This window comes from Zychaea mexicana (assembly GCF_025766255.1).
Source record: "Zychaea mexicana strain RSA 1403 chromosome Unknown BDB00scaffold_28, whole genome shotgun sequence".
Classification (NCBI taxonomy): domain Eukaryota; kingdom Fungi; phylum Mucoromycota; class Mucoromycetes; order Mucorales; family Lichtheimiaceae; genus Zychaea; species Zychaea mexicana.
Genome location: NW_026516691.1, coordinates 355,925 through 382,820, shown reverse-complemented (window position 1 = coordinate 382,820; position 26,896 = coordinate 355,925). Strand labels below are relative to the sequence as shown.

General features: G+C 42.8%; 14 protein-coding genes across 14 annotated transcripts; 6 read left to right on the top strand and 8 right to left on the bottom strand.

The window, feature by feature from the left end:
- The first annotated feature begins 157 nt into the window (after positions 1–157).
- On the top strand, positions 158–1,148 carry BDB00DRAFT_315332 (uncharacterized protein). The gene is made up of 2 exons (XM_053116901.1): positions 158–351; positions 453–1,148. The coding sequence occupies exons 1-2, from the start codon at positions 219–221 to the stop codon at positions 1,076–1,078; spliced, it is 759 nt and encodes a 252-aa protein (XP_052980684.1). The 5' UTR covers positions 158–218; the 3' UTR covers positions 1,079–1,148.
- A 749-nt stretch (positions 1,149–1,897) lies between these two features.
- On the top strand, positions 1,898–3,541 carry BDB00DRAFT_819073 (uncharacterized protein). Its single transcript, XM_053123213.1, has 7 exons — positions 1,898–1,977; positions 2,049–2,130; positions 2,196–2,478; positions 2,632–2,699; positions 2,811–3,037; positions 3,120–3,277; positions 3,355–3,541. Exons 3-7 carry the CDS (start codon positions 2,337–2,339, stop codon positions 3,375–3,377), a joined length of 618 nt encoding a protein of 205 aa, XP_052980683.1. The 5' UTR covers positions 1,898–1,977; positions 2,049–2,130; positions 2,196–2,336; the 3' UTR covers positions 3,378–3,541.
- Positions 3,542–4,467: 926 nt separating this feature from the next.
- BDB00DRAFT_819070 (small GTPase superfamily) lies at positions 4,468–5,767 on the top strand. The gene is made up of 6 exons (XM_053123212.1): positions 4,468–4,728; positions 4,824–4,870; positions 4,950–5,037; positions 5,122–5,351; positions 5,433–5,544; positions 5,651–5,767. The coding sequence occupies exons 1-6, from the start codon at positions 4,653–4,655 to the stop codon at positions 5,701–5,703; spliced, it is 606 nt and encodes a 201-aa protein (XP_052980682.1). The 5' UTR covers positions 4,468–4,652; the 3' UTR covers positions 5,704–5,767.
- On the bottom strand, positions 5,768–7,204 carry BDB00DRAFT_819068 (uncharacterized protein). The gene is made up of 2 exons (XM_053123211.1): positions 6,127–7,204; positions 5,768–5,987 (listed from the first exon to the last, which is right to left on the bottom strand). Exons 1-2 carry the CDS (start codon positions 7,044–7,046, stop codon positions 5,810–5,812), a joined length of 1,098 nt encoding a protein of 365 aa, XP_052980681.1. The 5' UTR covers positions 7,047–7,204; the 3' UTR covers positions 5,768–5,809.
- Positions 7,205–7,525: 321 nt separating this feature from the next.
- Positions 7,526–8,065, top strand: BDB00DRAFT_819067 (uncharacterized protein). Its single transcript, XM_053123210.1, has one exon. It carries the CDS (start codon positions 7,636–7,638, stop codon positions 7,918–7,920), a length of 285 nt encoding a protein of 94 aa, XP_052980680.1. The 5' UTR covers positions 7,526–7,635; the 3' UTR covers positions 7,921–8,065.
- A 932-nt stretch (positions 8,066–8,997) lies between these two features.
- BDB00DRAFT_762056 (uncharacterized protein) lies at positions 8,998–10,359 on the bottom strand (the record flags this gene model as incomplete). Its single annotated transcript, XM_053119311.1, has 3 exons — positions 8,998–9,444; positions 9,540–9,985; positions 10,134–10,359. 3 exons carry the CDS (start codon positions 10,357–10,359, stop codon positions 8,998–9,000), a joined length of 1,119 nt encoding a protein of 372 aa, XP_052980679.1.
- A 1,449-nt stretch (positions 10,360–11,808) lies between these two features.
- Positions 11,809–13,036, top strand: BDB00DRAFT_882814 (ribosomal protein S5 domain 2-type protein; the record flags this gene model as incomplete). The annotated part of the gene is made up of 4 exons (XM_053128181.1): positions 11,809–12,062; positions 12,205–12,571; positions 12,662–12,817; positions 12,902–13,036. 4 exons carry the CDS (start codon positions 11,809–11,811, stop codon positions 13,034–13,036), a joined length of 912 nt encoding a protein of 303 aa, XP_052980678.1.
- Positions 13,037–13,221: 185 nt separating this feature from the next.
- Positions 13,222–14,740, bottom strand: BDB00DRAFT_882813 (uncharacterized protein; the record flags this gene model as incomplete). The annotated part of the gene is made up of 6 exons (XM_053128180.1): positions 13,222–13,681; positions 13,788–13,926; positions 14,019–14,132; positions 14,269–14,391; positions 14,469–14,505; positions 14,603–14,740. The coding sequence occupies 6 exons, from the start codon at positions 14,738–14,740 to the stop codon at positions 13,222–13,224; spliced, it is 1,011 nt and encodes a 336-aa protein (XP_052980677.1).
- Positions 14,741–14,768: 28 nt separating this feature from the next.
- On the bottom strand, positions 14,769–16,397 carry BDB00DRAFT_819044 (urease accessory protein UreG). Its single transcript, XM_053123209.1, has 7 exons — positions 16,072–16,397; positions 15,745–15,928; positions 15,637–15,644; positions 15,445–15,563; positions 15,320–15,379; positions 15,147–15,252; positions 14,769–15,044 (listed from the first exon to the last, which is right to left on the bottom strand). The coding sequence occupies exons 1-7, from the start codon at positions 16,290–16,292 to the stop codon at positions 14,930–14,932; spliced, it is 813 nt and encodes a 270-aa protein (XP_052980676.1). The 5' UTR covers positions 16,293–16,397; the 3' UTR covers positions 14,769–14,929.
- Positions 16,398–17,948: 1,551 nt separating this feature from the next.
- BDB00DRAFT_314610 (uncharacterized protein) lies at positions 17,949–18,604 on the bottom strand. Its single transcript, XM_053116895.1, has one exon. The coding sequence runs from the start codon at positions 18,548–18,550 to the stop codon at positions 18,146–18,148; it is 405 nt and encodes a 134-aa protein (XP_052980675.1). The 5' UTR covers positions 18,551–18,604; the 3' UTR covers positions 17,949–18,145.
- An 810-nt stretch (positions 18,605–19,414) lies between these two features.
- On the bottom strand, positions 19,415–20,363 carry BDB00DRAFT_928314 (uncharacterized protein). Its single transcript, XM_053128915.1, has 4 exons — positions 20,186–20,363; positions 19,968–20,099; positions 19,775–19,894; positions 19,415–19,706 (listed from the first exon to the last, which is right to left on the bottom strand). The coding sequence occupies exons 1-4, from the start codon at positions 20,323–20,325 to the stop codon at positions 19,532–19,534; spliced, it is 567 nt and encodes a 188-aa protein (XP_052980674.1). The 5' UTR covers positions 20,326–20,363; the 3' UTR covers positions 19,415–19,531.
- A 428-nt stretch (positions 20,364–20,791) lies between these two features.
- Positions 20,792–21,306, bottom strand: BDB00DRAFT_314561 (uncharacterized protein). The gene has a single exon (XM_053116894.1). It carries the CDS (start codon positions 21,154–21,156, stop codon positions 20,836–20,838), a length of 321 nt encoding a protein of 106 aa, XP_052980673.1. The 5' UTR covers positions 21,157–21,306; the 3' UTR covers positions 20,792–20,835.
- Positions 21,307–21,336: 30 nt separating this feature from the next.
- On the bottom strand, positions 21,337–21,671 carry BDB00DRAFT_871496 (uncharacterized protein; the record flags this gene model as incomplete). The annotated part of the gene is made up of 2 exons (XM_053126836.1): positions 21,337–21,362; positions 21,449–21,671. The coding sequence occupies 2 exons, from the start codon at positions 21,669–21,671 to the stop codon at positions 21,337–21,339; spliced, it is 249 nt and encodes an 82-aa protein (XP_052980672.1).
- A 2,517-nt stretch (positions 21,672–24,188) lies between these two features.
- On the top strand, positions 24,189–26,859 carry BDB00DRAFT_819024 (uncharacterized protein). The gene is made up of 11 exons (XM_053123208.1): positions 24,189–24,537; positions 24,629–24,707; positions 24,794–24,948; positions 25,070–25,255; positions 25,323–25,391; positions 25,467–25,693; positions 25,785–25,918; positions 26,012–26,149; positions 26,270–26,385; positions 26,460–26,562; positions 26,633–26,859. The coding sequence occupies exons 1-11, from the start codon at positions 24,311–24,313 to the stop codon at positions 26,702–26,704; spliced, it is 1,506 nt and encodes a 501-aa protein (XP_052980671.1). The 5' UTR covers positions 24,189–24,310; the 3' UTR covers positions 26,705–26,859.
- The last annotated feature ends 37 nt before the right edge of the window (positions 26,860–26,896 follow it).

The window sequence follows — 26,896 nt, the reverse complement described above, 5'->3', positions numbered from 1 at the left end:
CACACGCACACACACACGGGTGTCACGCCTGCTCTTTGTTTATATCATCTGCAAGAGGCTTGGCGCGGCGTGGAGCGAGTAGTACAATGCTGCCTAATTTTGCCCTGGCAAGACAAACAAACAAACAAGAGGAAGAATGGTGGCTATAACGGCTTGTTTCTTTGGCTTTTTTCTTTTTTTTCTGTTTTACCTTTGACGATACAACAAACTGTTTCTCAATGAACCAGATAATAAATATAATATCAGTGCTGACAATGACAGTCATATGGAGTCCTGTATTATTGGAAGCAGCACCATTACCACGTACCGAACCTGGTGTTCTCTATCTTCCAAACAATGCTATTGTCATCGGTATCCATGTTTCTTTGTTTTTTCTTTTTTTTTGGCAACCACTACTATACGTTACAAAAAAGCATTGTTTCAACAATCTAAAGTCAATCATGTTGTTCAAGAGGACGGCTATGAACTGTCCATCCAAGGGGTACTAGGAGCCATCCTTATTCTGATCTGCGCACTCCTTCTCTGGTTTCGAGGCCTGTACGACTTTCGACTGACACCTCTACTGGTTGGATTCATCACACTCGGATTTGTTGCCTGGGTACTGCTGGCCAACTTTGAACCCGAATCCACGTATGGCCAGAACCGATGGACCATCTATTTGATTGTTCCCATTGCGTGTGGCTTCGTGGGCGCATTACTCATGACATGCGGCACATTACACGCGTATCTCATCTTGTTGGGTGGATTAGGCGGTCTTGCTGCTGGATTGTGGGTCTTGGGATGGCGTGACAATCTCAGTATCCAATCTGATTATGGTCGAGCCATTCTTTTGGTCATTTTGGTGGTCGTGGGTTGTACGCTGGCGGCATTGGATCAGTTTTTTCATATGGTAGGAACGGCATTGACGGGCGCATACATGTTGTTTTTGGGCTTGGATGTGTTTTTCCATACGGGTTTCACTTATTGTTTCACGACGACTTTGGACTCGAATCCTGCGCATGGTAATTGTGGCTCAAATTTATGCTGGTTTTTTTGTTCGTGTGGGATCAGAAGAGGTCGAGTGATGATGTGGAACTGAGCCATGAGAAATAAGAAAGAGACTTAGTGTATGGCGGGTGTGCCTTCTTTCTTTTTTACTACTATCAGGGAATGAATATCACACGACACGAGAAACTTTTATCATTCAGGCCATGTTGATTATAGCGACACTCATGGGACTTATTGCCCAATTGTGTTTTGGAGTGATGGTAAAGCATAAACTGAACCCAGCGTCCGCGCACACCCACCCAACCCCCCCCCCCCTCTGCCCCTGCCCCTACGAAAAGCGGAACATTTTATTATTGCAGATAGAGAAAACCTTACATAATTCAATTGCTAATATAGGGCATCCACGAGCAACATGTACGCTATTTCCCCACCGAGAAAGTAATCGTTCCAGCCTACATGAGACCATCACACTACTACAATCCAACGCAACCTTGGATTCCGTGGCGCAGAAGCCCTGTCTAACCGAAAACTGTAGCATCAAAAGTATCCAACTCAATGTAGAGTTTAATGAATAACTCCCCAATTATGCGCATATACTTTCTACATGTAATTTTTTTTGTTTTGGATTTTCCCTCCTCTATTGTAATGATTATCCCCCCCCCACCCCCAACCCCAGGCAGTGATTAAAGTTTGTAAATAATATAATAGCTCACATTACAGCACATCTTGTTTTTTTTCTGTTATGGTGTCAGTGCAGTATTTCGAAACCACTCTATGAGTACACTAGAAAACCCTGCTCTATTAGCATGCAAAGCAGCCAGTTTGATTCGTGGTAAAATGAAGTAAGATGACATTGACGAGGTATACCGATGAAAGGATCTAGATAAACACATCATCATCTTTCATGTAGATTGTTTTCTGGAGCAGAAACAGAAGAGATATTGAAATTATCAATGATCAAAGGCGGGACCTTTGATAAATTCGTTGAATGTATGTATGTACCCGCATGTGTATTTTACCGCTGTTTCTTGAACAGGTTCCCCCCATCTAAGTGTAAACAGTGTTCTAGTTCATGGAAGGGACGAGACCATCGTTGGGAAGAGTTGAACATGTCTGGACCTTTGATAAATTCGTTGAATGTATGTATGTACCCGCATGTGTATTTTATCGCTGTTTCTTGACAGGTTCCCCCATCTAAGTGTAAACAGTGTTCTAGTTCATGGAAGGGACGAGACCATCGTTGGAAAGAGTTGAACATGTCTATAAAAACAAAGTTTTCATCACGTCTTTTTCTTTCAGTATACAACCTCTTTTTCTTGTACCATACAATAAGAACGCGCTTTTAAAACATGTGCATGGCTAGCCGATACTTCATCAGTAACACGTTTGACAATCCATATGCCTGGGTGCAAGGTCATTATGGTTATACGTGGTCGACAAATGCATTATGCTACGGTGACGGTGGTATGAATGATTACTACTACCCAGAAGGTATGTAATCAAGTGGATCAAATATTTACTATGTCGAACCCAGGTCGACTATCCAAAGTGAAAGAAGGGGCCGGGGGGGTTGAGCGTTGAAAGGTGGACGACTCTGTGGCACTAAATATTCCTTCACAACATGCTTATTATGCAACGACGTAGAGGATCGCAACAATATCGCTCCTAGCCGGATTTTGTCGCTCTATGATTGTAATGAAGCAATCAATAATGTAAGCCTTTTAACTCTGAACATATCATATTATTTTAAGACAATAGTAGAGAAATATGAATAGCTTCTATCATTATCATTGACACGTCATCATAATGTGTATGTTATCTAGCCCATTCTCTTTGACCCGGAATCGGTTACTCCAAGCAGCGAACGATCATTTGAATCAACCGGTACAGCTTTTACCAGTGATTTGACTGCCACTAGTGCCGCATCTGGCACTGTTACTGGTCCGGTCGACGCTACGGACGAAAAACATTGCGTGAACTGCGAGTGCAAAGTGACATCCGTGTGGCGAAGATCGCAAGGCGAGTCTATCTGCAATGCCTGCCATATATAGTAGGTTTATACATTTGTTTCTATACATATGCATGCTCTTTTGCCTTATAAAACGTGCTCACTTCAAACTTCACATACTTAGTAACGGACACCGCCGCTTCACCATCGGAGTAAAAAACGGCTCGCCATTTCGACGTGTAATTAGAAAAGATCGCAAAGTTGTCTGTTCGATTTGCCAAAATGACGACGCGACCTTCAACTACGAAGTGGGCGAAACCCACGGTGTGAAAAAATACCAATGTAAGTTTATTCGTGTGTTATATGTGCCACATTCGAAGAAAAGACAGGCGAAAGCTAATATAGCAAGTCAAAAACAGGTCGTGTTTGTTACAACCACTGATTCAAATATCTGGTTTTACCCCATTATGCTATGTAGCACACTCTCGCTTCAGTTTTGACCTTTTTTCTTTCTTTCTGTTGTACATACTCTTTTGATTCTTTGCTGTATCACATCACCATTTGTGTCACATGCATAAAACGCACGTAATAAAGTGCCAGTGACCCACTATCTTTCTTTCGCAGTGCTGCATTCTGTTTATTGTCCCTAGACTAGATAGAGCGGCGAGAGTAAATTTACAAACTCTTCTGTGTGTTGGAACATACGCATCTATGAATGGCAATTATCAGCAGGAAGCTGTAATTTGTAGTTGGGCAGGCTGAGCAAATGAAACAATAATCTTGTTGATGTTGTTTGTAATTCATCCAACTGAAGCACAAGATGCATCATTCCACAGAAAGACAAGTACAGAATATATGAGCTGTCAACTAAACAGCATATCTTTTCCTTATGTTTGGATCTTTGTTATGTGTATGAGCGTAAAAGGAGTCTTATCGCGATGTTGCCAGATATATACATATATACGATGGCACATGACTGAACATTAATATTCTTGCACAAAATGGAAGAGGAGATTGCATTATTGTGTCGATAGTGTAATACTGTGATTCATAGTGGGGGCCAAGCAGGGTTGCAGAGTGAGTTGAGTACAAAAAGAAATCTTTTGTTTGTTTGTAGATGGATTACGCGTTCAAAAAGTGTGTGTATGTGCGTGAGTTGTGTTTCAGTGTGTATGCGAGCAAGATCTAAATAAATATTTTAGGGTAGTAAGGCTGAAGTTGATCTTTCGTCGTCATCCTGATGCTGCTTATATCATAATAGGAGTATAAGAGTGCTTCTAAGGAAGAGAACAAAAAGTTACCATTTGGAGCGATCCAAGACCGAGTTTCCGATTCGGTCAACTTTTATTACCATTATTATTACCATTATTATTATTCTTATTATAATTATTCTGCAGTGCGCCAAGAAAGTTTGCGCCACAACAGCAATCAGCAGCACAGCAACTGATATGCGAAGCCAGCAGCACTTTTCCATGCAAAGCCCAATCCGAAATTAAAGAGAGAGAAAGAGAGAGAAATCAAGAAACCCACCACCTTGCCAATCTTTTCTCTTCTTTTTCTTCTTTTCCTTTCCCTCTTTCCCTTAATAAGCGTTTCTTTCTTTTCTCTCCCCCCCTTCTTTCGTAATACTTGTTACTCTATCAACCCTCTTTTTTTTTATAGTACCGTATATAATCAATCATCATCTCTATAATCAGTAAAAAGCATCTAATTAAATATGGGAATTTGTGGTCGCAACACTCATACAGCACCCAAGCAACGTAAGATCGTCCTCGTTGGCGACGGTGGCTGCGGTTCGTATATCCTATTCATTAGAGCAAGCTAAAGCTGTTTGTTGCGCTGGAAGGGGGGGGGGTGCTCAGCTAACTGTTTTTGTGTTGTCATGTAGGAAAAACATCCTTGTTGAACGTATTTACTCGAGGCTACTTTCCGCAGGTAATACGACACTTTGTTGTGTGTGTGTGTGTGTGTGTGTGTGTGCATATGCATATTGACGACTCGCTGTTTACCAAAGGCATATGAACCGACCGTCTTTGAAAACTATGTCCATGATATCGTAGTCGATGAACAGCCTGTAGAATTGTCATTGTGGGACACTGCAGGTACAATCTCGCTTCTTCTTCTTGTTGTTGTTGGATGGATCGTGGGGTACCTATTGATGTGTCGTTGCTGCTTGTTATAAATAGGTCAAGAAGGATTTGACCGATTACGAGCATTGTCCTATGTTGACACGCATGCATTCATGATGTGTTTCTCTGTGGACGATCGAGATTCGCTGGACAATATTCCCAACCGATGGCTTGAGGAGGTGTTGGAGCATAGTCCCAACGCCAAAATCATATTGGTAGCCCTCAAGTGTGATCTCAGAGACGACGTACGGATATCATCACGTTTGAATCCAATCTTGTACGAAGAAGTAAGTATACGAAAACTTTACACGCTTTTTCTATACTGATTGTCTTTGTTCTCTTTGCTGCTTAATCTTCATGAACAACAGGGACTTGAAGTAGCCAGAGCGATCAACGCAGTGCGCTATCTCGAATGCTCAGCCATGCATAACCGAGGTGTACGAGAGTGTTTTGAGCAAACTGCGCGGGTTGCTTTGCCTGGTACGTGCACACATGATCTCTCTCTCTCTCTCTCTCTCTCTCTGAGAGATATGATCTTTTGTAGCTTCCATCTGTTATATGCTCAACCATATATTGTTTAATGTAGTACAACTGCACCGACGGTTTGATGATCGAGGAGGCGGATGCATTATTCTTTGACACATAAACTTTCTTTATATTTTGGGGAGAGAACAAGAACAAAAACAAAATACAATCAATTTTTTAATACAAATCGTTGTGATTCCACACATCAAAAGCGGATGATTTAAAAGCCTTCGACACGTTCCTGAATCTTCAACAAGTCCGAGTAGATGCCAAACGAAGTGACGGCAGAACCAGCGCCAGCGCCCTGAATGATCAAGCCGTTAGGGAAGTACTTTGTCGTGAACTTGATGATGTTGTCGCTGCCCTGAAGGGATGCAAACGGATGCGAGGCAGGATATCTAAAAAAAGCAAGCGTCGTTGTTTTGTTGGTTTGGTTAAAAGAAAAATTAAGGAGTGGTGGTGGACGACGCAATCGCACGCATGCAGAGACGGTCTCTGGGGGGGGAAAGAAGAAGAAAGAAAGAAGGTTAAATTTACTTGATCAACTTGACGCCACTGTTTCCACCCTTGACATCGACGAGACCGACATAACGCAGGACCTGGCCTTCCTTCTTGGCCTCCTCGTTCAACTGCTTAAAGTGGCCATCAAACTCGGGCAACTTGGCCATGAACTCGTCAGCAGATGCAACCGACTGCAGAGGACCAGGGACAATGTTTTCAACAGACAGCGTCGACAGATCGAGATCCAGACCGGCCAAACGACCACAGATCGTGACCTTGCGTGCAACGTCCATACCGTTCAAATCATCACGCGGATCAGGTTCGGTGTAGCCCAATTCCTTGGCCACCTTGACGATTTCGGAAAACGACTGACTTTTTCCTTCTGACGAAAGCGACGAAAAGTTGTTGAACAAGTAGCTCAACGTGCCGGAAAAGATACCTTCGATCTTTTCAATGCTGTCACCGGTCTTGACCAGATCCGACAAGGTCGACAAGACGGGCAAACCAGCGCCCACGGTGGATTCGTGATAAGCCAGAGGCGTCTTGGCGCCATCCGATGGACCCAAGTTGGCAGCCAACGAGACGATCTGCTTGTAGAGTTCAAGCGAGCCGGAGAAGCCCTTTTTGTTGGGTGTCACAACGCTGACGCCGGCCTTGAGCCATTCAGGGTACAGCTGTGACACGGCGTCCGAGGCAGTGCAGTCGACAATGACGGCATGGTCGGGTGAATCGGCCAAGTACTTTGCAAACACGCCCAGGTCGGCTTGCACGCCGCTGGTTTCAAGGTCTTGCTTCCACTGTGTCAACGACAGGGGCTTGTACTCGGTGTCCGAGACCACCATGTTGCGCGAATTGGTCAGACCGACAATGTTTAAGCGCTTGGCGCTTGTCGCGTGCAATTGAGCCAATAATTCAGAGCCGACGAGACCGACACCAACAATACCAACGCTGACCATTATTGTAGTAATGAATGAAAATGAAGGGGGAACAAAAAAAAAGAAAACGTGTGGAGTTTTTTCTTTTTAGCGGAACAAAAAAAATAATTTTTCTTTTCGCGATACCTTTGAGTCATTGCATAATGGGCTAGTGTTTATCCAATCATAGCCTTTACCAAAGAGCGCACTATGTCTTTTAGTTGGAAAAAGTGGCATCGCCCCATCTAACCACCATACCACCTTGGTATGTACACATCCACACACCCCTTTGGCTCCCGGGGAAGCAGTATACGATGGCTTAGCAACAGGCTTTCTAGACCGTGCCATCTTGTTAAAAGGGATGCATGATGATATCTACGCGCATATTGCGGCCGCTGATGTCTGACGCGCTTGTGATCACCCACCTGCAGCAAGCTAAAGGTATGGAATAGCTCGGTGCATTTACAACAGACACGACAGGATCTATAGTCCCGTTCCACAAGTAACTTTTTTTCCGCCCTCTGGTTATTAAATACTACATGTTTGACGAGCTATGTATCTGCTTTGCCAACCACCTGCTTATAGCATCAATCACTAGCAAATCTATGTATACGAGGGGAAAAAGAAATTAATGCGTCCAAGGTCTTTTGCCGCTTTTCCCCTTTTGTCTCCGCTTCTCGTTCCTCCTAGATCATTGCAGGAATCTGACCACATTAAAAAAAAAAAAGAGTCCAATTGCCATCACAATCATCACAGTCTTACGTTCATTCTCTCCATGGCGTCCCTCTATGACGAGACAAACGATAAAACGTATCCACTCGAACCGAACGTTCCATTCATTCTTGGCAGAGGAGACAACCTCAACATTCACGATCCACGCGTCAGTCGTAACCAACGTAAGGAACTGCGCAATTGAGTCGAGTTGCTGCAAACAACCACCACCACTGCCAGATCCATGTTTGAGAGCTTGTAGAACTGAACCTGCCACGCGTCTCTCTCCCACTCAATTTTTTTTTTGCTATTTTGAATATATAATAGTTGAGGTGAACCTCCTTGAAGACGGACGTTGTTTTGTGGAACGAGTAAGCTCAATATTCTTATTATTTGCTTTGCGTTGTCTCCAGCAAGCATATATACATGTATGATTGGATCACTCATATCAATCATTCTCTATCATGTTAGCATTCACCCAACCCATCTTTGCTAAATGGAAAAATACTTCCATTACACAAGGAAATCGAGTTGTTTGATGGCCACACTATCGAAATCATTGCTGTGAGTATAGATCAAGCGCGAAGTTTATCATGCTCTGTGTGTGTGTGTATCTATTATCAATGATCACTCACGCTTATTATGCCCCAGCGCGCAGTCCCCGTTTTCAAAGTAATTTTGCCGGACTCAAAAGAACCAGACCGAAATCTCGTGATACCACCTACAGCACCCTCAGCGCGTGAGGGAGAGAAATATTACTATGATGAGAACAATGTGGACGAATACCAGACGCAAAAGCCAAGTGTGTTCCCGTATAGCGAGGATGACGATGACAATGAGGATAATAATAGACCGGGAAATGAAATGACAAGCGACGAGGATGAGCCTGTGGGGGTCTTGGGTGGAGATGATGAGTCGGATGGGTGGGTGTCGACCGAGTCAAGCTTACTCGGTGACGAGCGATGGAGCGATGAAGAAGACAAGGATGTGGTAGATGATCCGGAAAACACGACGACGACAGCTAATAAAAATGAGTGAAAAAAACTAGGTGGTGGGTTTCTGTAGATATTCATTTTTTTAAATTGCCTGTTTATACGTAAATCAAAGTCAACTTTCAAATAGATTGGATCTACAGAGGAGGAAAAGGTGATATAAGTTATATTGGTATAGTCAAAAAATGGGTTTTTATGGCTATAAGGGAATCATTGTGTGTGATTACGGAAAGGTAGATGCTGATAGTCTTGACAAAGGGTGTTAAAAGGAATGGACGGTAAAAGCTATATTAGAATAGGGCTGGACCTCGTTCACGATGAGAGTAGGCTCTATTGAACGCACGTGTTGGTTGTGGCGGTGGCGGTGGTGGTGGCAATGAAATAGCATCATCCTCTTCTTCTTCTCCACGTGTAGCGATGGAGGCGGAGAGGGTTGGGGAAGGAAGAGCCGAGGAAGAGAGTGTGGGCACTTGGATCGGCAACCAACCTATCATTCCCTTGGCAGCCCACAGCGCGATATTGACAGGCAGAAACATGAGTGCCACCAATGTGCGTTGGGACGATTGGAGTTGGTCTTGCTCGATACGATACAGAATGACCTGGTCCAAACCATTGACTTTTCCATCAATGGCAGAAAAACGTTCTTCAGACCATTCCTTGAATTTGGCTTCTTTGCGTTCTACGCGCTTGGCTGCTTTGGCGAGTTTTTTGACTGCTGGATCCAGTTCAGTAGCAATCTAGCATATTATTCACAGGGAGGAGAGCAAAGAAAAAAGCAATGAGTGGCATGTCCACCTTCCACAACCTCTTGAATTTTTTTTTTTTTTTATACCTCGTTGACGTCCTTTTTGGTGATCAGCTCGCCATAAAAGTCATTCATTTCCTTGTGCATCCGATCGACCCTGGAGTGTAGCACATCTGTGATCCGCTCATCGGGTCCCAGGCAAGTCTGCAGTTCTTGGGTCCGGTCGCACAGCAGCGACAATGCATATTCGGATGGTTTGATCATTGCAGCCAGCACAAAAATAAAGAGATTGAAATAGCCCATGTAGCGCTCATGGTTGGTTAAAAAGTACCGTGTAAACCGAAGCGAATAGGCTACAATGAACGGCGACAGCAAAACCCAAAATAATCCCACGCGTTCTTCGTGCCGCAGCTCCTGCCCCAATTGAATACGTTTTGGATCGAGGGACAATGGCGATGCTGTTGTTCTATGCGAAGTGGCATTTTGATGGATGATACGTCTTGCACGTGCACCTTCAAAGTATGACCATGGAACTTGATTGTTGTATGTTATTCCAAATGGTCCGTGTTCAGATTATATGTAAAAAGTGGTGGTGTGTCAAACTATCAATTAAACCTTATTCTATCTATCCTTTCACCAAGGGCCCATCAACATCTTGTTTCATTAAAGGGAGTTAGTTACCTGTCATCCATTTGTATACGTAGTAAAGAGTCAGTAGACTTAGAACAAAGTCGCTCCATACTTCTGCACTGCCTGCAAAAAAGGCACCTAGCGTGGGAACGACTGCCAGAATGATGGGCCAGGATATTGCCGTGGAAACCTCGTCGTTGCTAGGGTCATCTGTCGCGCCAACTGTATGCGTTGCTGGTTGTTCCTGTTGCTGTGCTGCTGGATTGGTATTGTCCATTAAATTGGCGCTTGATGCGGGTGCTGAAGGCGGAGGTGTAGGTGGGAATTCACTTTTATTGCTAGCAGACACAAACGACGTTGACGACGAGGACGACGACGATCCTTCGTGCGATCCCGTGGGTCGCATGCGTAAGTCGTCATTGTAGAATGTCGACATTAAGAAAGGAGAAAAGAAAGGTTCAAGCAAGAGAGAGAGAAAAAGAAGAAAAAAGGATTATTCTATTGTTTCATTTTGGTGTTTTTTCTGTTGTGTGCTTTCTAAAAAGTATCATTATACAGTATAACCCAATTCATAATATCAAAGAGAGGCGCGTGATTTTAAAAGTTGCTAAAGTTGCAAGTATAACTGCCTTGCATATGCAGCTTTTGTGTTCCGTTAGTTGTCTCATGTCAATCTTGGACTTTCTTTGTTTATTGTTTATGCCAACGGTGGGCGTTTTCTTCTTTTTCCCTTCCGAAATTGTTTACATAAGCACTATGCTAAGCTATTATACTACGTATTACTGCTCATCAAGAATGCTGGTTTTTATCAACCTTTTTCTCTTCAAAACAATAAAGTGAGCGGGCGATGAAAAACCAAGGAGAACAATAGGAAAGTGTAGAGCACAACCCGATCCACTAGTGTTGAAGAATCATATGCAATTTATGCTTCTACCTGGCGCTTCCATCTATACGCCACCCCAATAAAAATAACAGAGCTTTATTTAGCAGATTGCTGGCATTGATTCTATAGTAACCACACAATGTTGTTACTACCCAGGCACATACGTATACGCGTAATGATACGCGTAATGTGAAGATCAAGCAGCGTTATTATAGTAGCACTGCTTACAGTGTATCAAAAGTCTCAATGTTCTGCAGACACATACATCACCAGTGAATCGGTATCTACTGCTGATACTCGGTCACCTTCAAGACGACGTCCATTATACGGTTATAATATACATTAAGCGGACAAGCAATGGCAGAATAAATGATGCATATAATGTGCTATACATGCTACGCAGTACTGTATCATGTTTGAACCTGCAGCAAGTGCTCGGGATAAGAGATGTGACACGTACATGATTTATTTTAACGTAAAAAGGACAATCTTTATCTTTGACTTGAGTCCTCTTCTACTTTTTGATTCATCAACAAGTAGCTCTTATTGAGGTCCATGTCTCTTCATTGAGTATGTGGTCAGTACTACCGATTTATTTTAGTCTGTATATTTAATCGACTACAACCAGACATTCCTATGAGCACGCGTTCTTTTCGCGAAAGTATCTCTAAATTATAAAAAATCTGGGCTACTGTAAATTATCCATTGCTCTAGGTAGAGCCGTGCAATGTATAAAGCAAGAGAGCCCCCGCAAATCGATTCAAGTCCCGAAGCCACAACTGGATATCTTGGTCAAAAAAAAAAAGACCTCCAAGTCTTTTACAATATTTCAAATTACCCCCAATGCCAACTCCATTGATTTCTCCTGCCGAAAAAGATTACATCAAGCAAGGTGTCGAATATGATTGTCGAGCTGATGGACGAAGTCGTCTTGAATACCGTCATTTAATTCTTGAAAGCGGTCTCCTGTCACAAACCAGCGGCAGTGCACGTTGTCGATTGGGTGATAGTGACGTGCTTGTTGGCGTCAAGGTCGAAATCGGTGAAATCGAACAAGATCAACCTGATCGAGGACGCGTTGTTTGCAATGTTGAATGGTAAGAAGAGAGAGAAAAAAAAGTGTGTATATAGGAGAGATCCGAATTACCCTTTCTCCTTCCCCCAGTGCTGGGCATTAACACCCAAAAGTTTTTTTCTAAACGTTGTCATTGATTTCCGTGTTATATATTATTATCCCAGTTCACCAAGTGCATCGCAACAATTTGAAGGACGTGGCGCAGACGAGATAAACAATACACTGACACTTTCACTGGAACGATTTCTCAGTGGACCACAAAGCGGACTGGATCTTGCGAAATTATGTATTATTCCTGGACGACAGTGTTGGGTGATCCATGTGGATGCCATGGTCATGGACTGTGCTGGCAACTTGTTGGATTGTATCATCATGACCACGCGCGCCGCCTTGTTCGATACACGTATCCCCAAAACAGAAATCCAAGATCTGGGTGAAGGCGAGTATGAATTCGAAGTAATAGATGATGTTGAGGACGCAGAACCGATTGGTAAATGGGATATGTTACCGCTAGCTGTCACTTTGTACAAGGTAAAAAAGAGATCTTTAATAAGTCTGTCGTTGTCCTTTTTTGTGTGTGACTAAGTATTATGTTGCGAAAACATGTTTTCTTGTATCCAGGTTGGCGATCGTTATATCATTGATCCGACGATTCTGGAAGAACTGTGCTCTGAAGTGACATTGACAGTTGGTGTCAATAAAGAAGGTGCTATCTGTGGTGTTCAAAAGGGCGCAGTTGGAAGCATTGATCCTAGTCTTTTGACAGAAATGATCCAGGTAAATCTAAAAAAAAGTTGTAGCGGGTCGGGTTAAAGGTGTAGAGGTTGTTCGTTGATAACTGACATATTTTACAATCATTAGACTGCTACCACATTGGGCAAAACCTTGATAGAGCAATTAGATGCCAAACTCATCGCCGATGATCGAGTAGTACAAGCAAAGAGAACGCGCGGTGAACCTATTCAAAAGCTCGGTTTCTTCGCTGCTGTCTTTTAGAGCATATCCAAAGTGTATATCGAACAAGAAAATCACACCTACCTCCTCCTACGCATCGTTTCCCCTCCCCCTTCCATCACCTTTCATTTGCACCAACCCAAAAACTTTTTACATACAACAATTGTCTTTTTTTTTTTCAAATCCTGCATAATATGATACACGCTTCAACACAAAACAAAAAATGTTTATTGTGTTTTGCTTGCACCACCGGCGACGGCAGCGGCGGCCTCACGCTCACGCTTACGCAAAGCACGTCGACGAACGTCCTTTTGAATGTTAAAGTTCTGAGTGATCCAGAAGCTTGGGGGCAACAAGTTCATGAACCAGTTGGCAAGACCCTGGCTAGCATAAGAGGTCGAGGTATTAGGGACATTGGAGCCGCATGGCAAGCCAATCTTGGACAAGACACTGGCAACATAGGGCTTGGGCAATGGGATAAGGAACGAAGGACGACGGATCTTGCTCATGGCAGAAACGACAAAGTAGGTGTTGACGTTTTGCACAATGATGCCTTGGTTTTCAACTTCCTTTGCAAGTGCCTGGGTCCAGGTCGACAAGAAGGCCTTGCCGCCAGAGTAAACTGAGAGATATGGGCTAGGGACCATGCCAGCGAACGAACCCAAGTTGAGGATAAGACCGGAGCGACTGTTGTTATACACAGACAAATGCATCAGTATGGAATTCACCTCTTTCTTTACAATAGAAAGTCTTTTCGCTATCGTCCTCCGGGCCTTTGGGTCTATTTGCTTACTTGGTCTGCATTTGTGGCAAAACAAGCTTGGTCATCTTGAGGGCACTCTTGACGTTGACTTCAATGATATCTTCAATGACTTTGTCACTTTCTTCGGCATATGGCGTAGGGATATCGTGGTTGGTACCGACATTGTTAACTGATACCAATTAAAAAAAAAGAACCAGCATGAAAAAAGGGTTTGAGTGACGCTTGGTTTATCTTTTGATACAGCCCAACAGTAAATGTTACCTAATACGCCAACACGGATGCTGCTCATCATATCACCAAGACGAGCAAAATCTTGATTGTCACCCTTGGTAAAGTCCATTGCATAAGTCTTGGTCTCCACACCATATTGATCGCCTAAACATTCAATAGAGACAATTTTTTTTCTTTGCTTAGCAACCAACGTTATTTACGACGCCAGTTATTGTCACCAGAAAACAAACTGGTTGTATAGACTTTAAAAAATGATACGTGTTTGCCCCTAAAAAATTACCAATTTCCTTGGCAATAGCTTCAAGTTTCGAGGCAGTGCGCGAGACGAGCAATACGTTGAATTTGTTCTTTGCTAATTGTTGTGCAAACTCCTTGCCAATGCCATCAGACGCGCCCGTAATTACTGTTTTATTAGAGAACTGTCAGTAATGGTCCTAAACATGTGCAAACGAGACTTTATTTTTTCTTCTTTTTGCTTACCAGCCCATGAGCCTTTGCCAGCACCGAACTTCTTGAGCTATTTCGTAGCAGCAATTAATTGGAAATGTAATTTTGTTGGGTTGAGGAATGTGATGAGGGCTACACATTGAAATATAAATCACGCGACGACATACCGAAACACCCTTCAAGACATAGAGTTCAAGCAAGGTCTTTAAGAAGCTGAACAGCTTCACGCCAACAACAGCAGCGCCGACGGCAGACAATGCCGAAGCAGCGACTAATAATCGAGTGTCCTGGGCGATTTGCTCCATAATGAAACCCGTTCAAGAAAAAAGAAGAAAGACAGGTTGTTACTTTATAGTTTATTTGTTTTACAGACGACAAACGTCGGGATTGAAACCAAAAAAAAACCCAAAATTTGGTGGTATATCCATATACACAGAGGAGAGAGAGAGAGAGATTCATATGAAAAAAACTATGTCCAACCACTTGATTTTAAATTATGCCGATTCCTTGGCGGCACCGCTGGCACGCCATTCACCGAGAATCAAACTGATGATTTCATCCAAGCCAACGCCGTTCTTGACCTGAGCAAAGACGGTAGGACCATTGCCTCTGTTTTTACCCAAAAAAAAAATTATATCATTCCCGACATGTTAATAATGCCCTCCATAATTTGAGCGCGTTCTTCTTGTTCCTTTGGCTTTTTTTCTTCACCTCATCTTCTTTGCATCACGAGCCATGACATCCAAATCAGCGCCAACGATGGGAGCCAAATCGGTCTTGTTGATGATCAACAAGTCACTTTGAGTGATGCCGGGACCTGTTCCACCCTTTAGTTCAAATTGGTTTTTTTTTTTTTGCCTCTTTTTCCCCTGGAAAACACTTACCGCCCTTGCGGGGGACCTTGTCGCCACCAGCAACATCAATGACATAAATGATAAAATCGGCTACAAGTGATAAAAACAGTGAGCCACTAGAGATAAGCACAGACCACCCCACAGACATTGGTTACCAAGCTCTCGACTGTAATTGGCAGCCAAGTTGTCACCACCGGATTCAATCAGGAGCAACTGTGTGTTGAATTTGGCATGAAGGACTTCAAGTGCGTTCAAGTTTGCAGAGACATCTTCACTGGAAAAAAAAAAAAAAAAAAAAAGAGTTAGACACGAGAACAATCGGACTTTCTTTTGTCGTGCACACATACCGGATAGCCTAGAAACGTCATGAAAAAAGAGAAATGAAAGAAAAAGATAAGATAAGGGGTTGTGTGTTCATTTCCCAATGGGAATATTACACAGGCACAATTCTTTACCGCATGAGGACAACCACCCGTCTCGATGGCTGCAATTCTTTCTTCAGGCAAAGCCTTGTTACGGACCAAAAATTCAGTGTCTTCCTTTGTAAAGATATCATTGGTGACAGCAGCGACGGAGTAACCGTCGCGCAGTCTCTGGCACAACGCCAGCATCAACGCGGTTTTGCCCGATCCAACAGGTCTGCATAGCAAAATAAGATGGAAAGAAATCAGTTTTTACTCTTTTTTTTTTCCCGTTTGGGTTTCTTGAACGCCTTTACGCCTCCTCCTTCCTTATATTTCAATTTGTTGTTGTTGCTGGTGCTATGAGATGATTGCACTTACCCGCCAATGCCGACGGTAAAGGCACGTTCGGTCCAGTCACGGTTGAGATACGTGGCCTTGGGACGTTCCTCATAGAGGCCAGGGTGATCAAGTTGTTCATGCGTGTGGCCATGCTCGTGCGCGTCGTGCGAATGTGAGTGTGCGTTGTGGTCGTGCGCGTGAGCTGGAGCGGCGCCAGTGGAGGAGTTGGTGAGGTCGAAGCGGCAGGTTTCGTTGGCCATATTATTTTGGATGAAGAAGAAGAAGAAGAAGAAGAAAGATGAAAGAAAGGGAAAAAAGGTATGAGTGTGAGAAAAGTTGACCGCGTTTCATCTCCGACTACTGCTACTGTTGTCTATTTTTTTCATCAATGCTACTTTCATCCAATCACTAAAGGATATGCGAAAATAAATATACACTCGTGTTTCAGAGGAAGTATAGATTCGCCTCATTTCCCGTCTCTCTCCCTCTCCCGTATGGATACATGTCTATGTGGTTTATTGTGACCCGCTTTCTAAGCGTTCAAGAGGGTTGTGATTTTACATTGTCAATATATTTAACCCAAATCCAGAGCCGGCCAAAACATTCATGCTATGCAACATATAAGCTGGCTTTTTCTCAGATGTGCATACAGACAACAACAAAGAGCTAACTGAGAGACAGCGTCTCCTGGTGGTGACCCGTAATAAATTTGATTCATAGAAATGACGTTTACTTCAGAGAATGATGATTCAAAGTGGTTGATATGGTTAAAATATACTCACCAGCGTTACAAACTGATCAAACTTCAACTTTAATTCAACGTTGAAGGTGCCAATACAATTTTACGGCGCTACGCTTCACTGGTGTCGCTGCACCACCGCCAAAGAAAAAATTTGTTTCCTACAGTATAGAGACATTTGCTATATTTGATCACATGTCAACAGACCCCGTCAACTCAATTGTGCGAGCTTACTGTTACCCTGCAGTATAACCTTGGTTGATGGATCCACTCCTATGATCTTATAATAATCAGGGCTTTCCCCGGTCATACATATATTCATGCGATGATTAAGCCTTAGGACGATGAGCAAAGTGGCGCTTAAGAAATAGTTGATAATGACTAAATAATGATCATTACTGGATAGCATTAATGATTAAGTTTCTCGTTCTACAGTAGTACACCCTTACTCCAAACGAATCTTGCTCAACCTTCAATTATTACACTTGGAAATAAAGAGTAACCCGTCTTCTTTCCGCCCCTGAAATTTAGAGGCCCAGCTTGTGAGTGTTAATCATTTTGAAACGTTCAGCATCAATTACTTCTGATACATGTATACTACTTAAATTCATGGATATTATGGATATGACATGTACCATCACTGCTTAAGATTAAATCAAGTTATCCCGTCAAGTTCTTGATGTTTCTTATCTACAATAGCTTTCAACGGCGCCAAATTTGCCAAGTTTTTAGAAGCGAATTGTTTTGTGCTACTAATGGTGAGTCAGAATTATTGTGTGCTTAACTTTTATCTATTACATTTCAAAGTAAAAGCCCAATTCAGATTACCCTTTCCCTTCTTTTGTCTTTCGATGATCGCTGGCGGTACTTCTATATCAAACTACACCAGTATTCGGCAAGCCAGTCTTTTAAAAGACATCCAGAAATGTGTTAACATCCGTATAATTTTTTTTGTGAGCGTCCAAGTCTCGAGCACATAAATACATTACATGGAGCTATACTACTGAGATTCTTCATGCAATCTAAAGAAGCCACTTTAATATTGTTAATTTGCTTGACGCTACTTCGATATCAACACTAGCTCCTGTGATATGGTCGTCGCCAGGAGCTTTGCGAGGAGCAAGTTTGCACAGAACGACTTTGATCTCGGCAGCAGGAAAGGGGGTCTTTTCGTTGTTTCGGCCGTAGCGAGGGAGGTATAATGTAGCGCATCTCCCCATGATAAGCGTTTCACCACTAAAGACTTGTGATAGAGGAGCTGCCATCACTTGCACGGCCTGCACTGTGAGCCCTCTGGGTGCGAGAACGAATGATTCTCACGTTGGTTTCGTCGCATACGCTTGATGATTGTGTTCGCTTCACTGACAGTGTGCATTACCGAGCTTGATAGAGAATGCTAACCAGGTATGTACGTTTGCATGTGCGTCTGACTTCTTCAGTATGTAAATGATTCGCATATAGTAGTATACTGTGCGCGTACTGTACTACCAGGTTATCGGGTGAGTTGCGCCAGCGTCGATATGCGGCTTCGCGTTGCTCTGCTTTTGATAGGAGACCAACATTCCAAAAGCACTTTCGATCTCTCGGTCGTGTTTTTGAGCACGTGACGCTTGTATCAAGAGCGTCCTGTAGAGCGGATGTAAGATCGCGGTCTAGCTGTTGTATGGCGGTTTTGTTGGGTATCGGGAGTGGGGGGGGGATTTTGGTGAGGCGTTCGAGTCTCTCGTTTATATGTGTGTGAATACGTGGTGGAAGAGGAGTTAAGCGAGAGTTGATCATGGATCTGCAGGTTGGGTGTTGAGATGGTGCTACATATTTATTGAGATAAACAAGTCAATGATACTGTTCCCTTGGTCTGTGCGGTATGTTGGTAGGCCTCGTGCCTGGTCGCCATTTGCATATATGTAGGCCAATTCCAAGAGTCCATGGCTCTAGGAAGCTGATGCCGCGTTGGTTGTTGGAGTGGTCATCTTACGGTGATATCGCCAAATTTTATGGTTTTTGGGTTTATGGTGAGCTGGTCTAACAGCTCTGTGCTGGTGTGATGGTCGAATGAAGGTGGTAGGAACAGTCCGTGAAAGGTGCAGGTGCCAATACGGAATGGAAGGGTGAAGCGATTCGATGTGAGGTATCCGCTATAAGTACTCTTCTTATTTGAACAAGGTTGCTGATTTTCCTATCTATCACCTGGGTGTCTGTGGCTTTTGTGAAATGATACAGGATAGTGCTATCTAGAATTCTATAAATCATTCAAAGACCTGATTTTTTAGACATTTTGTTTGTCTTTTCTGTTGAATACATTGACGTGCTTCGGCAGGTCATCCTGCTCTAATGTAGTAGTTCGTAAGCTTGTTTAAGAGATGTGGCGCTGGATTATAATTGTTTTGTTGATGACGGGACAAGTAAATAATATGTTGACGACCATATTTGCATGTGCTTATACTTCTTATCAACGAGAGCTATATTAGACGCTATTTTCTTAAAATTGTGCTCTACTATTCTATCTGCATTACTTAAGTTTCAAAGACGAATCTTCCATAAATATCTCTCGAGACAGCCATCTCCATAAGCAATATTCAAAGGTTAATGTTCGAGATGGAAAGTAAACCAAAGATGTGTGATGATATAAAAATAAAAAAAGTGTTTTATTACGATGGAATGCTCCTAGTGAACAGTCCATGTTCTAAAATCTAAGCTAAAATAAACTCACCGTGTGCATTATTATTAGCGGAATCTGGTCATTCCTCGAGAAGGGTATCATTAATTGCCCGAGTACTTGCGCATCTGAGGGTTCACCTTCAAAGCGAGAACGAAAAACGCCCAGACCAAGCTCAACATGCCAAAGAAGAACGTGACCCAGCCAGCGCCCAACAGCTTGGGTCGTGGGCTTAGCGCATTACCCCGTTCATCCACGCCATACACATCTGCTACAGAACTGTAAGGGCAAAAAGAATCTTCGCTAGTCCTTTTGCGCCAGTGCTTTTTTCTCAAAATAGAAGCTACCCGGCACCGACAGCCCAAGCTGATGAGATGCCCACTGCTTGAAGAATGCGCATGCCAAGTAGGACATAGATATCGTAAGCAAAGCAACCACCAAGGAAATCGGCAGTATAGATGATAATGCTGAAAACGTAGACTGAGCGACGGATACACCAGTGATCGCTGATGCTGCTGCTATAAAAGACCGGTTGCAAACAAAAGATCCAGCGTGAGCTGATCCTCCGCAGACACAGCGATACCCATGAACATCATGTAAAGCGAGTTACTGAGCGTCATCATGATCGTAGGACTGTTCAATTCGGCAGTAATTCTCTTCCAAGGCTGAAAGCTAGTAATTTAAACAGACCAGGGCATATAAAGAAAGTCAGGTGCTTCTGCTTGTCACTTTATCTATTTCCTAATTCTAAGACTTACATAATTAGTTGAGCAGAATCCCGAAATGATGGCAATGCAAGACCAAGAAGGAACCTCTTACGCCACAATGGAATAGTACGTGCGTCTTTTTTCATTTCAGGATGTAGTTGTAGCAACGATCTGACGTAGTCTGACGACATGGCAAAAGTAGCTGATTAGTGAACAAACAAGAGAATGGGGAAAAAAAGAAATTATGGAGGAAGACCTCAAGGGAGAATTTATTATCTCTGCAGGCACACGTGCCGCAAGTTGAGGTACGCGCCCCGTTCAAAGGTGTGGAAGGCACAGAACAATCGGTCCGTTCGTTCTTTCCATCTGTCAACAACAATTCGCTATGTACATTGCTCGGAAAAGTAGTCTACCGAGGAGCTTATGCCGTTTAAGGGAAATAAACCATGGTGGCGTTCATATTTGCATGGTTCCTTCAATTCTTTATCTAAGCTTTCCCGGTATTAGCATTGGCGATAATGTAATAGCTGCTCCACATCCCCGCACATTCGCAAGCTGTAATAGTATTATATATCTGGTATCTTTCCCCGCCTCCGCCCCCTCTCTTTTTTGATAGGAATCGCTTATCAAATAATTTATACCGATGTGAAAAAAAGAAGAAGATAATCATACACACGAAAAAAAGAATACGCCCAGGAGTGTCATACATGTCTGTGTATGGTAACTGATGTATGTGTGTACAGGCAACAACAACAATAAGAGTAAAAACATTTGTGCACATGATAACACAACACTATCATCGATAAGATCCGTTCTGTTTCGTTCGCCGTCGTGATAGATGATAGAGGGGTGGGAGAGTATGTTCCAAGTAAAACAGTACAGACGACGATATCGTGAGAGAGAAGAGTGGTGGATTGGATGGTCATTCGGTGGTAATGATTGATGATGTTGCTGCACACAGCGCACTTGTGATAGTGGTTGTAATAGTAGAACAGAGTAGATGCGATATAGGAAATGTACATCAATCTAAAGAAGGCTTATAGGTTGCTGGTGTTGTAGTAGATAGGACGTATAGCTAGTAATAATAGTAAAATGTGTATATATAGAGTATGTATAGCAATAACAGCGTAATGTTATCAAGAAGAGACGCACCAGATATGATGGGCCGCAATCTGTTTGAAAGAAAAGAAATGTAAGTTTCTCTACCATTTGACTTGCATGTACTTTGCTGTATATCGATTACGTCAATTACTTACAAGATAATTTACAGGAAAAAAAGAAGAACAATGATGATGGTGCCTTAAGCACCAGTACATGTTGGATCACGACTTATAGTATAAGTGGCACGGCCACCCATAGGATCCACAAAGCTACCGAGTACGTCCGGAACACTGCCTATCCGCATGGGATCGCGTACCAGGGTTGACGATGCGGCCATCTGGGCTTCTTGTACTGATTGCCGTTGACGCACAAGCTCTTCGGCACTGATTTCACTATTCACTGTACGGGAAGACTTTCGGAAGAATAAGAATGGCATGATATCTGTCTGATGCTGTTGTGGAAAAACACACGAGAGGAGGTGGGCGCTGAGAATGGAGAGAAAAAGTTTATAAAGATAAAAAAAAAGTGGAAAGAAAGAGAGGTAATACGTTTTAATTTCCCGTTTTTTATATGTGTCGGCGGAATAGTGTGATCAAAAGCAGTAGTAGCAGCAGCAGCAGCAGCAGCAGGTTATATGCATCATCCTCATTACGGTAGTCAATCATCATTGACTTCCGCGAGTGGGATCGTTCGATAAGGGCTCAGCCGTTATTCATAGTCCTTTTCACCCTCCTCACCTCTCCCCCCATTCACGCTTTTCCATCTTGTTTGCTCACTCTTTGCTTTCATGCCCCTCACCCCAACCCCCCGGAAAACTGTACCTGGTTTTTTTTTAGACCTTTCACGTTATTCGCACCCAAGCGACTGGGAAATGAGAACGTTCTTTGCTGATCATCTCTTTCTATGTGCCAACTAGATAGCATGAGAAGCACGTGGCAAACCCCAACGCAGTTTCCCTACTGCTCTATCTTTAACGACTCTCTTTTTTTTTCTTTTCACTACATGTTGATATAAGGATATAACTGTTATAACTTATCGGTATGCAAGCAAACACGGGTTGTTGCACAGAAGAAAAATAAATCAAAAGGGCCGTCTGTACAACAATGCAATACATCATACTATGTATGTCCGGAGCCAGTTAGTAATATGTCTTACATCAAAAGAATCCAAGATGATGTCCACTAGTTCTTTCTCAAAAGTGCTGCATCCTTGCATACCTTGCAGGATCTACATGATCGCTACTGTTTATTGACTTTTACCGATTCTAAGATGTATACGTCCTCCCTTTGACGTTTCAGCTAGTAAAACCCGGAAAGGGCCTAATACGTATTTTGTTGGAAAAGGAGGTGCATTAGTGCATATGTGTGTTACTCTGATATGATATGTTCGTTTTCAAACTTTGCGGAACAGGAATTATCGATCGGCGGTCCGTCATTTTCGAGTAACATAAAAGTACTAGATCATTAAAAAAAACCGTACGTTCAAACTCTGATGTTCAAAAGGAATACCGTACCGGCTTTATTGCTTTTTATGGTCGTTTATATTTTTTTAATTATAGAAAAATTCTATAGTTTTAGTTTCGAAGAATATCTAGACGGTTTCGTTTCGTTTCGTCGAATCAAATAGCGTCATCATCGTTGTCTGTTACTAATAAAGGAGGTGCCCCTTGATTTCAATGGGCTGACGATGACGACACAGCAGGCAGCAATCCAACTATTATCAACAGGCGAGCAAACAACGATGACGACCGAGCGAGCGATGGGCTGCCCCGAGATGATGATGATGACGATGACGGTTCCTCAATTGCTTGTTATTAGGTGCGAGGAGAATGTACCACCCTGCGTCTCTCTGTTCCTCCCTTGTCACTTCTTTTATGATTATTTCCCGATATTTACCAGAATGCCGACATGAGAAAAAAAAAACATTGCAGCAAAAAGCATAAATATTTGATTTGCTTGGGAAAATAACCCCTCTTCCGATTGCATTCCGAAGGTCCGCCCCTTGTTGGGATGCCAAGCAGATCTAGATTACTTCTTTGAATAACCATCGAGGCATTGCAACGTTGTTGTTTTCTTTTCCCTTTTTTTCTTCTTTTCATTAATTCTTTCAATGATTTATTAATAGAAGAATACACTCAGGCGGGCCGAAACTGCTCGAATCAAGTGAATTAGAGGATAGTGGATATAGAATGAAGTTCCTTTTTCACCTTTCTTTTCTTACGCGTTTGATAGTGGTGTAAACAGATCGAACATTCGCTGTGGTTGTTTTCGATCACGGTGTGCAAAAAGAAGGCCTCGCCTTGATGTGCTGCATCGAACTTTTACTCAGACTCTTTGTTTATTTAGATGTATTATCAAAGCGTGTGACACGCGCATGCTCGAAAGACATCATCTATATCATCATCGTCATCAAGTGACTTGATAGAACAACGGGAACACGCAACATATAGATGAAATCCAATATGTTCCCTTTCTGCTTGACCTAACGATGAGTGTCCTCTTTAAAGCTTACTAGTACTACTGCTACTACTGATTTGGTTTGGCATTTATCATCTTTGCGTATCTGCGTAATATTTGCCATCTTGCACACTAAAGTAATTAGTGTTTCTCCTTGGAAGTTACTATAAAAATATCGAACGTTAGCAAGCACCTACTAGCTTTTTTATGCTCTGTTTTTGCAGCGTTATTGAATACATAGTATCACCAACGTGACGCACCGACTGTTGCCATAGCGAACTGTTTTTCGCTATAAGGTGAAACATTGTCCAGAAGGTAATTTAATAATTTTCCAGCCAGACAACTAAATGCTCTTGTAATGTTGATGGAAAACCAGACCGTGAGAGTTTGGTTGTCATTGTGAAAATGCTGTCAGGTCCCTGTGAGACGCAGTAAGACTAATCCATGTATGTGCTGTATTACCGCACATGTTCTTATTTTGAGAACCTACAATAATAATAAAAATTTGGGGAGGGAGAGAAGGGTCATTATGGGGTTTGGAGGAGATCCCTTGATATCTATTTTCTGTAATAGTATAGCCGCGCTTGTATGACCTTTTCTCTCTTTGCTGCTGTTTTCGATGCTGCGCCCCACAGACAGTAACAACAACAACAGTCAAGGCACCATGCGACACATTCGACCACGAACAACAGCAGAACTCAACAAACTTGCCACCATCCACATCAACCCTCAAATTAACATTAAGCACTACTTTCGTTCAGCAGACATTTTAATCAAACAAGCACGAGTCTATTTTAATGAAGGCGATTATGAAAACGCGTACATTCTCTTTTTAAAATACACAAAGTGAGTTCCTCTTTGTTTTTAGAAACGTGGTTAGAAGAAAGTGGTCAATTCTAACTGACATTATCTTTTCTACCCCACACCTTCAACCCAGTTTAGGGTTGACTGAACTTCGTCGACATCCTTCCTATAAAGCTGCTGAGCATAAGCGACAAAACAAGATTATTAAACTGGTATAAAAGAAAAAAAGGGCAACGGGTTTGGTCATGAGTAGAGAACTGACAGTCCCCCGTTTCTTGAACACGTCTTTTTTTTTCAGAACTGTCTCGAAGCTTTGGATGCTTTAGAGACGTTGAAACCTCAATTGGATGAAGCGTATGTAGAACACTTGGCAGGCATCAATGATAATAATGAAACATCACGGGAACCAGCTATTTCTGTCGATCGGAAACAGCCAAGACAATCGCAGCATGGGTATGATGTTACTTTGTTATTAAGGGTTGTCATAATGAACTGGTTCTTATAAGTACAACACGTTGAGCGATCCATCTCTCTCTCTCTCTCTCTTTCTTTACCACTCTCAATCCAAAAAAAGTGAAAAGACACAAGTGGACGAAAAGACTCAGGTGGACGAGAAAACCAATGGTGGAGAAGAGGAAAAAGAAAAAGAGAAACCAAAACAGCAGCAAGGCACCGAGACATGGTCTATGCAAAATGCATTACGAGGCGTGGTCGGCGTTGGTAACAAAACGGCAGCAACCAATGAACAACAACAGCAACTGTAAGTATTACTTTTACTTTTGTACGTTGCATGATTCGAGTATCTGACTGTATGGCTGACTGTTTAGGAACAACACGTCAAACCCTCCTGCTCAGGCACAATACCCGTCAAGCACATTTTATAATCAAAGTGACAGGTAGCGTAGCATTTGCCAAGTGAGAGGGTGTAGGAGAATTAAATTTGATTGTCGCTGATGCGTTCCTGAATCTAGCTTTAATTATGTCAAATCACCTTCACCTTCCGCACCTCCTTACGCACCTCCATTACCGCCAAAACCAGCTGTTGATGTACCGGAACCCCAAATCAAACCTGCATCCGTACCACCATTACCGCCAAAAATTAAGGACGAGGCGCCATATGCAAAGGAAGATCAGTATGTGCCAGAGCTGCCGCCAAAGATTGGATTGGATGAGCAAGAAGAAACACAGAGTGGGCCAGGTACTTTTGCTTATTATGGCGAGTGGAATCATGTTTGTGCGTCTTGGTGGGTCCATTAACCCGGTTACTCTTTTTGCACCCATGTAAAAAGCATCAACGACAGAAGGTGGCATGCCATTACGATATCTATACCTTCCCAACGCGCTTCAAGAAGATTTCCTTCGTATAGCGCACAGCAATACCGCCAGAAACATCGAGACGTGTGGGATACTATGTGGTACACTCGTAAGTTCTTGATCTAAGGAAGAACAAGGTCGGATCATGGATTAGAAGGATGCGCCATCTAAAAAAGAGAATCTGTTTTACATGTGGGTCTAGAAAAACAACGTTCTACGTGTGACAACCATGATTATTCCAAGACAGTCAGGCACGCCGGACTCGTGTACCACCGAGAATGAAGAAGAACTGTTTGACTATCAGGACTCGCACGAGCTTCTTACTTTTGGATGGATACACGTAAACTGCTTCTACTGTTTTTCCTTTCCCCCGCCATCTTTTCCACGCACTTTTGGCAAAGCATGAGTATGGCAAAACGGGATAAGCTCCAACTCAAAACCCTATCATTTCCTCATATAGACCCATCCGTCACAATCATGTTTTCTAAGCTCCTTGGACCTACATACGCATTGTTCATACCAAATCATGTTGCCAGAAGCTGTAGCTATCGTTTGTGCTCCGAAGCATGATCCAAGGTAACGTGTCACAAATCAGTGGTTGTATGCTTTGGGTGGGAAATTCTAATGGTCCTCTTTCTTTTTTTTTACAGTTATGGTATATTTCGCCTGACCGACCCACCAGGGCTCCCACTTATCACCAATTGTAAAGCCGAAGGTGCTTTCCATCCACATCCGGATGAGCCGATATATACGGTACGTTTATTATACGAGCAGTAAAAATAACGACTGTGCAAACGAACTCATTCTTTTTGTAATTTGGCAGGACACGCATAATGATACAGGGCATGTGCGGATCAAGGAGTATTCTTATAAAGTGGTTGATCTACGGGGGTAACAGTAGTTAGTAGTAGCAGTTAATACCCAGTAGTAGGGCAATGCATTTTGCACAAAGGTCATACAAGAATAATGGTGTGTGCAGTCGCACAGCCTCCTCCCACCCTCCCTTTGTTGCATGCACTCCAATACACATCTAAAGTCATGATCCGTATACCTTTCTTTCTCTCTCTCTATTTCCTCTTATTTCTTT